Source organism: Sinohyriopsis cumingii, chromosome 15 (genome assembly GCF_028554795.1).
Source record: "Sinohyriopsis cumingii isolate HCF-2022 chromosome 15, ASM2855479v2, whole genome shotgun sequence".
In the NCBI taxonomy this organism is placed as follows: domain Eukaryota; kingdom Metazoa; phylum Mollusca; class Bivalvia; order Unionida; family Unionidae; genus Sinohyriopsis; species Sinohyriopsis cumingii.
In genome coordinates this window covers 8,495,755-8,509,444 of record NC_142975.1, presented here as the reverse complement: position 1 = coordinate 8,509,444, position 13,690 = coordinate 8,495,755, and the positions used below count along the sequence as shown (strand labels likewise).

Here is a 13,690-nt window from a genome sequence, read left to right as displayed (position 1 = left end):
TTAATCTAGCATTAATTTAAAACTGTAGCAATTAATGCCATATATACTCACTTATAAGACAGGTCCAACTGCAAACTGCATAGATCCAGACCTGCTATCATATAAAGTGCCAGTGGATCTGGGTCTGTGCAGTTTCTTTAAGGAGTAATCTTCAGAATAAACAACACACACTCTGATCTGGAGGAGCATTATACTATGGCAGATCAGGATCTTTGTTGTTTTCAGTTTGACTTCAAAGCACGTATATAGAGTAGCTCCTATTGTAACTGACAGAATTTCACAAAAAACTGAGCAATGTATTACACATTTTCAAACCAAAGTCTACATATTTAAGAAAACAACAGTGCCAGATCACCTTTACTGCTGAATATACAACAACCCTGATAGACTACCTTGCCTGATTAAGTCTTTTCTCAAATTCATCAACATTGCCATGTCTCTGATATACCGTCTGGCTGCTAAATGCATCAAATGCACCAAATGGACATTGAGAGGATTGTGGAGGAGAGTCAGTCAAAGGTAGATGCAAAGGACTGGAGCTGATAGTGATGTCATCAAAACTGTTTATCAAGGCAGACATATTCTTACGGGTTTTAGGGCTGAAATGTGGATCTGAGAGACCACTGACTGTGTGTGTCTCTATGGGTGATACATGATGCTGATGGAGTAGACTGATCCTGTGAAGGTGAAGGCTGAATTCTGGTTACCCGGCGCAATGGTCTGGAATTTTTGCTTGGCTTGCCTATGGTTGCCTCCTCTGTGGGAAACTCATTATGCTTTTTAAGGCTGTAAAGTGAATCAAACACAGTTAACACATTGTCCTTCTCTAATGATGATGAACGCATGTGGATCTTTGATTTCAGTTCAATAGACTGATCCAGTAATGATAAAGGCTAAATTTATTCTACCATATAAGGTGTGGTATTTTTGTTTGGTCTGAGCATGGTTGTCTACTTCATGGATAGTTCTTCCAGCTTTTTGTAGCAGATAAGATATTCTGGATAGCATTGCTTCAAATCAAAGACAACAAATATGGAAGGGTTGTCTACACTGTCAATGCATGAGTCAAACAGCTGGTGTGCTGTAGCTCCTGGTTTTTCGGGGGGCCGTGTATAGGTTGAAGAACCAATAGTATACTCCCCTACCAAGACCTTAGCCAAGAACATGTACCTATCAGCTGTAGTACTGGAATTATTTGTGTAGCAGTGACTGTACTTGGCATCTCGAGCAAAATAAACCCCCTTCCCATATCTATTACCATGTTTGACGCAAACACGGAAGTCAAAACAGTTGGTGCAGATTCCTTGCACAGTGTCCATTGAGTTAGTGCCATGGAAGAGATTCCTTTCATCTACTTCCTTGGTTTGACCTGCTCTCCCCAAGCTGATCTTCATGATCTTTTTCTGCCTGAAACAGAAAGACAAAATACCAAACATTTATTGCCTTGTCTGCCTGAAACACAATGACAAAATATCAACATTTATTGCCTTTATGTCAGTGGTGACTAAATAGCCAACAATTAAAAAGTTCTAAAACAGAATAGTAGAGTTATCCTGAAATTAATTTCTTATCAATTCTTATATTTAACATATATATATCAGTTAACATTAAACATTATAGAAGCTATAAACAATTCCAATAAAAAGTGCAAAAATTACAACAGTCTAGTTATAGAAACATAAAAAGATCCAGAATTTTCTGAAGTTATCTCCCTTGAACCTCTTTCTGGTATGATGGGTTAAGAAAAGGGTTTTGAAACCAGAAGACTTAAGTTGTGCTGGTGTGATGTAGGGAACATGGATATCAAAACAATCAAGCAATGACCAATCAGAGACCTATTCAGCAAGTCCGTTTACCACACAGTCATAAAATGTTAACCATGATCTTGTTTTTAACATAGGTCACTCCAAGGGACTGATGCTCTACCAATCAGAAAGGGTTTCCAGGAATCTATGACAAGTTTACTTGTTTTATCTCATTATTATTTTTAACTAACAGATATTTAAGCCATCTCTTGATAAACTCCAACATATCAAATTATATCCTTACATGTTCAAGTTGACCTGTTCAGAAGATACCTCAAAGTGCTGTACAAAATATTTGACCTTCATCCTGTTAAAAATTGATCAAAGATCAATGAACTTGTCTCAGATAATGTAAAGATTTGCAAACAAGCTTAGTTTAGTTAAATCTGTAATTCATATTGGTTTTTTAAGCAGAATCATTAAAAACATTCTTCAATTGGTTCAGTGAAAGTCCATTAATATCTTCATATTTGTCTTTGCATGCTCACATTTACTAACAAGCCTGTAAAGCTTAAAGTCCAAGTCAGTACCATTCCCCTTCAATTTTAGAGTGATGACTGTCAAGTTATTCATTGGAATGCAACCAAACACAATGTCTGGTCAAAATTAACTTGCTCAAGTTACTGTGTTCATTAGATTAATGAGTTATAAACACATAATAATAATAATAATAATAATAATAATGACCTTATTTAAAGAGGGTAACACAATTAGCTAAAAACTAATCTACCTTGAGGCCTAAGCATTGATAAATTGGTCAATTATGTCTGGTTTCAAACTTCTTTTACAAAGTATAGATATGCTGTTGGTCAGATCCGCATCACTGCATTTTAAAATAATTCAATTTTCAAATATTTTTGTCAATGCCATATTTTATACAAATGAAGTGGTAATAAGATTTACATGAGGACCTTCATGGTGCCATTTTGGGGGTCAGATGAGGTGCCATTTTGGAAGTCAGATGAGGTGCCATTTTGAGGTCAGATGAGCACCATTTTCATTCAGAACCTGGACATAATGCTGCACTATTTAAGTTAAGACCATAATGCTGATATATCATCCATTCAAGTAAGACCATAATACTGGTATATCATCCATTTAAGTAAGACCATATTGCTGGTATATCACCCATATAAGTAAGACCATAATGCTGGTATATCATCCATTTAGGTAAGACCATAATGCTGGTATATCATCCATTCAAGAGAAAAAGCCACAAGAAGATTTTCGGGATGGTTGTCAGGGTAGTCATTTTTGAGGTTGGATAAACTTTCGTTTTTATCTAGGAACAACTAAATATTTCAACAAAGTAATATTTATTGTGGAAAAGGAAAATTTCAGCATAGTCATCTGTTGAGAAGTATCTGTCAGGGTTCATACAGAATTCTGAATGATAAATTCAAAGACTTTTCCCAAACTTTCAAAGACCACAAACATAGATTTCCAAGACCTATTTTATTGAAGATTGTAGCCGGCTTGCTTTGAGGAAGAGTGCATGTGTTATTGAAGTCGTCGCCAAGACCAACTTTGGATAGCCAAGCAAATGGTGTTTGTTATTGCGGTGGCAATGAAACTGAACAGGCCATCAAAAGAACAAAACCAGGAAAACTAGACTACATCTGAATCTAACAAACTTGGACAATTTTATTTGTGATTATGAAAAGAAATTAAAATGTTTGGGTTTATTTCAATTTTCAAAGACATTTAAAGACCTCAGGGTAATCTGCTCGATTTTCCCAAACTTTCAAGGCCTTGAAAATGCTACCTGAGACATTTATCCCAAACTGTCAAAGACCTTCCAAGACTGTAGGAACCTGCCTGTCAAGAGATTTTTTTAAGTTTTGGTAGATGATATTGGCATAATTTCCATTTGAGACCAATTACATATGGTGAAAAGTCTTTTGTGAAAACCTCAGTGTTTATACCAATATCCCTTCAAGAGAAGTAGTGATAAGTTTTCAAGATGGTGATGAGTAATAACTTTTCTTTCATCAACATCATCTTTGACTGACCTAGTAACTTTAGGTTAGTCCAATGTGTGCACTTTGCCTATGGAAATAATCATCACCCTAACTACTGTCAGCTAATTAAGTGGTCTGTACAAAGGTGGTTGTTTATCTCTGAATGACACGCCTTTTAATCACCTCTGTGACAATTAACTGTATAAACAGTCCATGAGAATTAAGCTTTGACCATATACTGTTGAAACAGGTTGTGGGCGTATATCCTTCAATCAAAAAAGGTCTCTCTCCCTTTTTTCTCTTTCTAACCAAGATTATTGAAAATCGTGTTCTCTGAAAGACAACTGTGTCGAAGGTTTTGAGTGTAAAAAAAACAAATCATTTTTCATGTGACACATTATGATCTGGCAGATATGTGTTATTTAAAGTTTGATCAAAATTGGTTCAGAAATATAGCTTCCAGAGTGTACAAAAATTTCAACCAATCACATGCTAGATTATCTGATTATTATGCATGCATCCTAAGCATGACTGAACCTGTCCAAGATTTATAAGACATAAGCATATATTCCAAGTTGGATAAAATTTTGATCCAAAATTTGGCTCCTAGGATGGCAATGAGGTCAGCCAATCAGATGCAAAATTACTTCATTAGTATATTTGTATCAAACTCATATGAGATGTTTAAATGATATATTCCAAATTTGATCAAAATCTGATAATATGGCCTCCAGAGTGGTAGTAAAGTTAATCAATCAAACATAAGCTAGTCTACACATCATTAATAATCATGGATCAGTCATTATCGAACTTAAAAGACAGGTAAGAATGGAAGTGGATTAGAATTGTACTTAGAATTATTTGTTTACTTATTTATTGTGTGCAGTGCATATTCAGCCATTGAACAGAGTCATCATCAGCAAAGTGTAGAGCCTGCAGTCCACTGGGGAACTTTGTCAGTGGACAGTTGTTCACAATGTTAGACATGGTCTGAAGAGCTCCACAGCAACAGTAAGAGTCAGTGGCCTGACCTCACTGGACTCCAGAATGATAAGAGACAATAGCTGACTGACGGATGATGTATTACAGATGTCGGGTGATACACAATGGATACAGGACCGTACCATAAGCTCACTTGCCTTTATAGCTTTAAGAGGTAAAAAAAACAGGTAAAGTTCCTATCAGTATTTAATACAAATAATACTAACCCATCACAGGCCATCATACTAACTTATCATTGGCTGAAATACTAACCCATCATAAGACCATCATACTAATACTAACCCATCATAGGCCATCATAGGCCATAATACTAACCCACCATAGGCCATAATACTAACCCATCATAGGCCATAATACTAACCCATCACAGGCCATAATACTAACCCATCAAATGCCATAATACTACCTCATCATAGACCATAATACTAACCCATCATAGATCATCATACTAACCCATCATAGGCCATCATACTAACCCATCATAGGCCATAATACTAACCCATCACAGGCCATCATACTAAACCATCATAGGCCATAATACTAACCCATCATAGGCCATCCACAACTCTCTGTTCTGTACTCTGTAAATATAGTTGATATGAATCTCACTGGGATTAAGAGTGGTGAAGAAGGAGCCTTCCACTTTTTTAAATTCAGCAGAGGTTTGTTTCAGCTCCACCAGTTCAAAGGCATGTGCAAGATCCCATGGGACCCAGCCGGCTGGTAAAGGTACTTTAACCCCAGTAGGGACAGCAATCTTCTCAGGACTGTAAAAATGATTATGACAAAATGTGTAAAGATTCTGAATTTTATGAAAATATGTGTAAAACTAGTAATCCTTACAAACACAGTATTTCCTATTTTAAATTATTTTTCTAACCATTTTCTAAACCATTTTTCCATCAAATTTCCAAACCATTATGTCCAAACACATTCCAGGCTCCCCATGGACAAATGTTCCAAAGCTTTACTTGACTATTCCATTTCCAATTCTAATTCCTGTCTTATCATGCTTAGACTTACTCCAGCCCCTGTCCCAGGGATGGAGAGTCCAAGACAAATGAACCTGTATGAATACACCTGTGAAATCCTATTTTAAATAGATGCTGCTACATGATCCTTTAGGAACTTGTACATGCATACACACAAAAATAATGATCAAAAAGTGAACATTTTCTTTGAATTCTGTTTGGACAATAAATCTGTTAAACTGCACAAAGTTCAAACATGAGCAGATCTATGTACAAGTAAGTGAAGTACTTTACATATACTATACTTATGACCAGTACACTGCATATACTATGCATATAACCAGTACACTGCATATACTATGCATATGACCAGTATATTGCATATACTATGCAAAAAACCAGTACTTTGCAAATACTATGCATATGACCATTGCATATACTATGCATATGACCAGTACATTGCAAATACTATACATATGACCAGTACACCGCATATACTATACATATGACCAGTACATTGCATATACTATGCATATGACAGTACATTGCATATACTATGCATATAAGCAGTACACTGCATATACTATGCATATGACCAGTACACTGCATATACTATACATATGACAGTACATTGCATATACTATACATATGACAGTACATTGCATATACTATGCATATGAGCAGTACACTGCATATACTATGCATATGACCAGTACACTGCATATACTATGCATATGACCAGTGTTTGCATATACTATGCACATGACAGTACTTTGCATATACTATACATTTGACCAGTACACAGAGCTTTTACCAGTAGCAACAGGTGTCACTGCAAAGATCTCCACCTATGATGTAATCTGCTTAATGTGCAATATCTAGTTTACAACTTAATCTATAACAAAAATATGTTCTTTAAATATTACACTAATCTCAATCGCAGCTCTATATTTATCTCAGTCCTCGGTATAACGCTATTCTGTGTATAATATGTTTGGCAGTTATGGACCCCATTTACTGCATCATAACAAGGGAAAGCTCTAAAAAAATATTTTCTTTGGATCCATGCCCAGAATTTATACCAATAACCTAGCATCTGACACTGTAGCCAGAGAATATTATTTTGCCAAATAGCAATCCCGAGGGCATGGACGATTATAAAGAAAATAACAAGAAATACTCTCTACTTTGACTATATAGATATAAAACTATATGTACATGGCATACATGTAAGGCTTGATGTTTTTGTGACTGATCCAAGCACCTGCGCATGCAATGAAGCTACCATCACCTTACACTTTTTGGACCCAAGCATGTTTTAACCTGTAAGCTATACATCTAAAATTGACTTCATTCAGTTATTTGTATATATTTTCTTTGATGGTCAAAACCAATAATCAAGTCTCAAGTCAGTTATCTTATTATGTTTAATTAAGGGCTATTTCCACAGTGCTGCTAAGTCTCGGGGTGCCTCTATAGAAAGAATTATGAAGATTAGCATAAACAGCATATTATACGCCTACAATCTGTTTAAAAGTCACATATGCCAACTCTTAATACACTAAATTTAATGCATATAAACCATTACCGGTACTTTCTTATTCAATTTAAAATCAATGTGACATCTGACCTTTTCATACCTGAATCTATATATTTTTGTATTATGGCTTCCAGATTAAAAAAGCAATTGCTTGCTTGTCCTTTTTAAGGGAAATTTACTAGTAACAATACTACATGGTTAATTTCAAACATATTTTAGTAATATTACTCTCTTTCCAGGCACTGATGTTGTGATTCCCAAAACCTGATGTAGTAACAATACTACACTGCTATCCCCAAATTCCCTCAAATTTTTTGGAAGTTATGTGGGCACAAAAGTTCTTACGTGCAACATATCAGAAGCAGAATAAAAATCTATGCACAGTGCACACTCCACAGTCAACAGGAAATTGGGCAGTTCTTAAAGCTGATTTAAATCACATCACAGGTGACCAAAATTATGTAGAATAATTACGTCATTGTGTGCTGCCCTTTGATATAATTGCATGGTTTAGCACGCCAATTTACGCAAGTAGCTACACAGTACACACACAAAAATTTCAGGAACATTTTGTGTGTGCTCTTTGTTTTCTTGTGTGCATTGGTTTTGCAACCTGTGTGTGTGCGCACACGTGCACAGCTAATAGAGGGAACATTGGCTGTTCCATTATCCCCCAAACCCGAAAGTAACAAATTACTCTATTTCCAGGCAATGATTTTGTGATCTCCAAAACCTGATGTAGTAACAATACTGTATTGCTATAATCCCCATGTACATGTAATAACATTACCCAATTTCCACATATTCATGATTTGTGATCTCCAAAACCTGGCGTAACAATACTGTACATAACTATCCCCCAAACCCAAGTTAAGCAACATTACTCTATTCCCAGGCAATGATTTTGTGATCTCCAAAACCTCATGTAGTAACATTATACATGTACTATATTGTTTATCACCAAACCCATTGTAACCAGTGGTAACACTGCTTTTATGTTTCAAGGTAACTCAGGTGATTTTATGATCTGCAAAACCTGTTGTAGTAATAATGCTGCACTGAGTAAGTGGCAAACCCATGTAAGTAACATTACCCTATTTCCAGATGACAGTGTGAAACAGCTTTTCTGATCACCAAAACCTGATACTCTAATAATACTATATAACTATACCACAAACCCATGTATTTACCCTAATTCCAGGTCACAGTGCATAACTTCATTTGTGATCATCAAAACCTGTTGTAGTAACAATACTAAATTGCTATCTCCCAAACCCATGTAGTAACGTTATCCTGTTTCCAGATGACAGTGTAAAACTGCTTTTGTGATCACCAAACCTGAGTGTAGTAACATTTATACATTTGTAAACACCAAAATCATTCAGTAATATTTCCTTATTTCACTGTTAAAGTGTACCACTCATTTTGTGACCTCCAAAACCTGATGTAGTTTAGAACACTACATTGGTAATCACAGAACGCATGATGTAATATTACCCTGCTTCCAAGGTAACAGTGTAACACTGATTTTGTGATCTCCAAACCTGATATAGTAACAATACTACATTGCATCAAATCCATGTAGTAGTATCCTATAATTTTCCAGGTGAGTGTGGAACACTGATTTTTGTCTTCTCAAAAGCCTGATGTAATAATGCTACAAGGATGAACTTTGCCCATATGAAATTTTCCAGGCCGACTTAAGGTGGATTTCAGATGGGTTTTTAAAGCGTTTTCTACCTAAACCACAAACTTAAAGAAGCTTAGGCAAATTTCAAGTGGACTTTAGGTGGATTTCTGGTGGAATTTTAGGTGAAATATGCAAATTAGTTGTCCCAAGATTCTGCTTCAATAAAAATATCCATCAAAGATTTCCGCCTGAAATAAAAATCTACCTGAAGAAAATACTGCCTGAAATTTCCACCTGAACTAGAAATCTGCCTAAGGTTTCCGTCTAAAAGAAAAGGCTGCCTAAAATGTCCACATAAAAATCATCCAATAAAAAATCTGCTTCAGATTTCTATTAAACAGCATAATGATGCTTAGAAATTATTGGGAATCAGTGATAAAATACTCACAATCAATTTTAAAATGGATCATAAATTTTATTTTGACAGACATATATAATTATCAATTAAGATTTTGGTTTTTCTTGTCCTCATCTTCTTTCTTGCATACTAAACCTGTTCCATGATGGGATTATTCATGTCTTTTTCATTTCACTGAAATTCTGGTGAGATTTCACCAAAAATTTGGCCAAACTTTCCCTTAAATTTTGGTGAGATCTCTAACATTTCATTGAAAGTTTGGTGAGAGTTTAGTAAAATATTGTTGAGATTTCACTAAAGTTAAATCGATCATTATATAGCATTTTACTGAAATTTCAGTAATTTATCAAAATATTTCAAAAGGCTTCAAATAAACAATGGATATGAATTAAACAGGATTTTATTAACCAGGGCAATATTTCAGTGTTCATGAAACAAAATTATACAGCCGTTATAATTACATAACATCGAAGAGATATGGGAGTTGTACTGCAGACTTGACTTTTGAATGTACAAACAATGATGCTGTGGTAGCTTGAATGAGTCCTTGTTCCATAAGCAGCCATGACAAATGTTTATCATGATACAATTACTGTTGTTTTGATCTGAATTAGATGAAAACAAAAGAAAATTAAACTAAATCTATTATATATTTTTTATCTCTTTATCCTTTTTCATGTTAGTTCTATGTGTAAATGTTAAAAGAAAGAATTTAAGATATTTTAATCTCTTTTTTTTCTTCACTTTGTTATATGTAAACAAAGAGTTTTGATATTCTTTATCAATTTATTCATTTGTCATCTCTTTATACTTACACATCTTAAATTGTGGATTCTTGTATCAATAGCTAAATAATATGCATTGGGAAATGAAAAGTACATTCATGCATGTAAAACCGATAGGTATTAAATTCAAAATTGTGGGACTTAAAAAGCAGGGTCCACATACCTAGTCCTGGGTAGACAAATGTGTAGCAAATTCTTAACAAGCTAAGCTAAAGAGAATAGTCCAGTACAATACCATCCAATAATCTTTTTGAATTTTCATTGCATGTCTTTGTATGTGTTTACTTTTATGTCCGATAATGCTCTAATTGATCATATCTTTCTTTCAGATTTAGAATCAATTTTCTGCATTATATATATATATATATATATATATATATATATATATATATATATATATATATATATATAGTCTGCTGAAGCAATAAAGCAAAACCCGTCACACATTCTACGTGTTTTTTTAAAATAAAATTTATCATTTAACATTATATATATATATATATATATATATATATATATATATATATATATATATATATATATATATATATATCTGTGTGTGTGGATCGTCAGAATCTATATCTTTTCTAGGAGAAATAAACATCAAATAACTAAAAGAAAAAATTTGCTCACACAAAGGCCAGTCCAGACACAGAAACTATATAGCAGATAAAACATTATAGCATATACACAGCAAACATGAAAGATCATTGGCCATGATCACTGGAATAGGAATCATCAGATATAATTATCCCCAGACATTTATGTCAATGGGTGATAGTAACATATAACAAGTTATTAATTTTACAGAATAAAGCTATCAAGAACTGGGACAGGAGGAAATAAGGGGCCTGCGTATACAGGAATCTCAGAGAATGACTTATCCAAGAAAGTTACAAACAAATTAAGAGAAACCATTGCAACAAAACAATCATATGAATACATTTTCTTTTCAAACTTCATTTTGATTTTTTATGGATAAATATCAGGGGGTGGGAACACAAACTTTGCAACGAATTTAAAAATCTCTTGTAAATGTATCTTGTGCTCGGTTCTGGACAGTATTTGTTTTAAAGCTTGCAGCAAGCTTATTTAACAAGACAGTGTCATAAGTATGCACAAGCTTGCGCAAGTTTAAGCTTGCACAAGCTTGTTACTAGCTTGCACAGGCTTGTTACTAGATTGCGCAAGCTTGTTACTAGCTTACGCAAGCCTGTTACTAGCTTGTTACTAGCTTGTTGCAAGATTGCACAGATTTCTTGCTACAAGCATCTGGGGTTTCAAAAATCATACATGATATTGTTTTCCCCCCTTCCAAAAAAAATCTGAAAATGTGAAGGGGGTCTGGGAGTCCGAAGGCCCCCGTCCAAAAATGCATTTTTGACTCAACTGCTCCTGGTGGACCATATTATCATAATATATTGCAAAGTTTTACTTCATTCCAATGAAATAATCTGCATATTTAATGATTAAAGAATGTAATCTTATAGTTGCAATGCAGTGGAAAACAAATCTGTTCTGCCAAAACATTAAGTTTAACTCCATTGTTCAAGTTTATTCATTCACTGCAAGCTTACCCAAGGCTGCAGAAGTTTTATGTGTTCCCCTAGCTGCAAGTGTCATGCCCCTACGAAATGATCATGAATGTGCATGAACTGAAAACAGTCAGTTCACGAAATAATGAATTCATGAACAGTTCATAAAAGTCCACAAACTGGATCATCGTTCATGAACAAGTGCATGAACATATTCATGAACTATGATGAACAAAGTTCCTCAATGATTTATGACTTCATTAACAGTGCCTATAAAAAAATATATGATTACCTGACAAGTCACAAATACCTATTTCATCCTGAATCATACAATAACCTTAGATGGGGGGTGGGTGGGTTGGTTTAATACAGTATAAAATGCAACATATTATCTTAAAAACTGTATTTAATTTCAAATAAATTTAAACTGACAAGCGATATTCTTTTTTTTTACCGTTAGCAACACTTTTTGAATGTTCTGTAATTTGTCTTTGAAAAATTTTCAAGAGATACTGGGGCAGTTGCCTGCAATCAACTGTTGAAGCATATTTCATCGTAATGGGGCTGCCTTTCATCTGGGGTCTCTCCTGACCAATCTTCTTCCAGAGACTGACCTGTCTGATAACTCTTTTGTGAAGATGTTCAGGGCCCATGATTTAATCAAATCCTGTCCATTGTCACTACTGAATGTCTCCATCTGCAACTTAAGCTGTTCCATCCGATTACTGTTTGGATCTTTAACATTGTTGCAGCAGTCACAATTTAATGTCTCTTCCATCTTGGCCATAGGATCCTCCAGTTTTCAAGTTTTCCTCCTTAACCTACAAACTTCATCCTCTAATAATTTTACTTTTCTGTTGTCTGTTCTGAAAAAAAAGGTAAAGTTAGTTAATTACAGATAATCTCTGATCAAAATTGTTTTTAGCTTTTATCACATTATCATTGTACCCCACTTTACTTACTGGAATAATATGATCCAACTCAAAAATGATTTAATCCCTTACACATAATACTGAGCATTTATATTATTGCAGAATTTTGTCACTAGTTTTATATTAATTGAAGCTGTCTGGCCATAGGTATAGTCACAAGAGTCGGACGTTTTAATCAGTAAAATATGACAATTTTTTTTGACAACATCGTTACACTAAATAACCGTATCTGTGTGCGTGTGTGTGTGTATATATATATATATATATATATATATATATATATATATATATTTTTTAAAGATAACGGTTATTTCATGCTTTCAAATATTTTCGCCATTTGTTATTGATAAAACGTCAGACTTGTGTGGTATAGGCCCTTAGTATGTCACTAATGCATCCACTCCGACTTCGCATGTTGCGTATGGCTGCTTCCAGTTTCATCACGTTGTTATTTGCACCTGTATTGTTTACAGTTTCACGCATTAACTATTTTGTTGAGGTTTTTTTTTTAAATTACCAAATTACATCAGATTATAGAAATAGTGATGTCATGTAAAAGAAAATGATCTCGTACATCTCAATTCCTATAGATATTGTACCACGTCTAGTATTGAGAACTGGGGGGTGGGGGTGATGATGTTTAGTGATTTTCAAAACTTCGATGAGCAAGTTTAAATTAGGTCTGAACAAAATCGTGTCATTAGCTTGGTTATAAATAATATGATGATATATATAAACCAATAAAATATCCATATAATTTCTACTGAAATAATCACGAATGACCAAGAAAAAGATACTCACCATAATTTTGGTCATCCAGGCTTGGTACGCTTTTCTGCCTAATTTTGCTCTCACCAAATCATTTCCTTCATATTCTTCAAAATCGCTTCTCTGCACTTCTACTTACTTAAAAAAAAATGATATTGAAAATATTCTCATCTGTCCATTCCACAGAGTCCACGGTTTTTGTTTGAGGTTTTTGCCTAGCCATCTGCATGATCTTTGGTTTCTGAGGAAGCTTAACTGTTGAAATCGCGCGCGTATATTAACCAATCATATCATGTCTTCTTCCATATCATCCAATCAGGATAATCGTTGTTAATATATTTCG

At 34.4% G+C, this 13,690-nt stretch overlaps 1 protein-coding gene across 1 annotated transcript in view; it reads right to left on the bottom strand.

Annotated features, from left to right (window-relative positions):
• Positions 1-742: 742 nt before the first annotated feature.
• LOC149781233 (uncharacterized) overlaps positions 743-13,690 on the bottom strand; it is a 95,587-nt gene continuing 82,639 nt past the window's right edge. Inside the window, exons 10-11 of the mRNA XM_089934682.1 lie at positions 5,314-5,535; positions 743-1,407 (exon numbers count right to left, since the gene is read on the bottom strand). Of these exons, the coding sequence (XP_089790808.1) occupies positions 951-1,407; positions 5,314-5,535 (679 nt within the window). The 3' untranslated portion in view covers positions 743-950. The remainder of the gene's footprint in view (positions 1,408-5,313; positions 5,536-13,690) is intronic.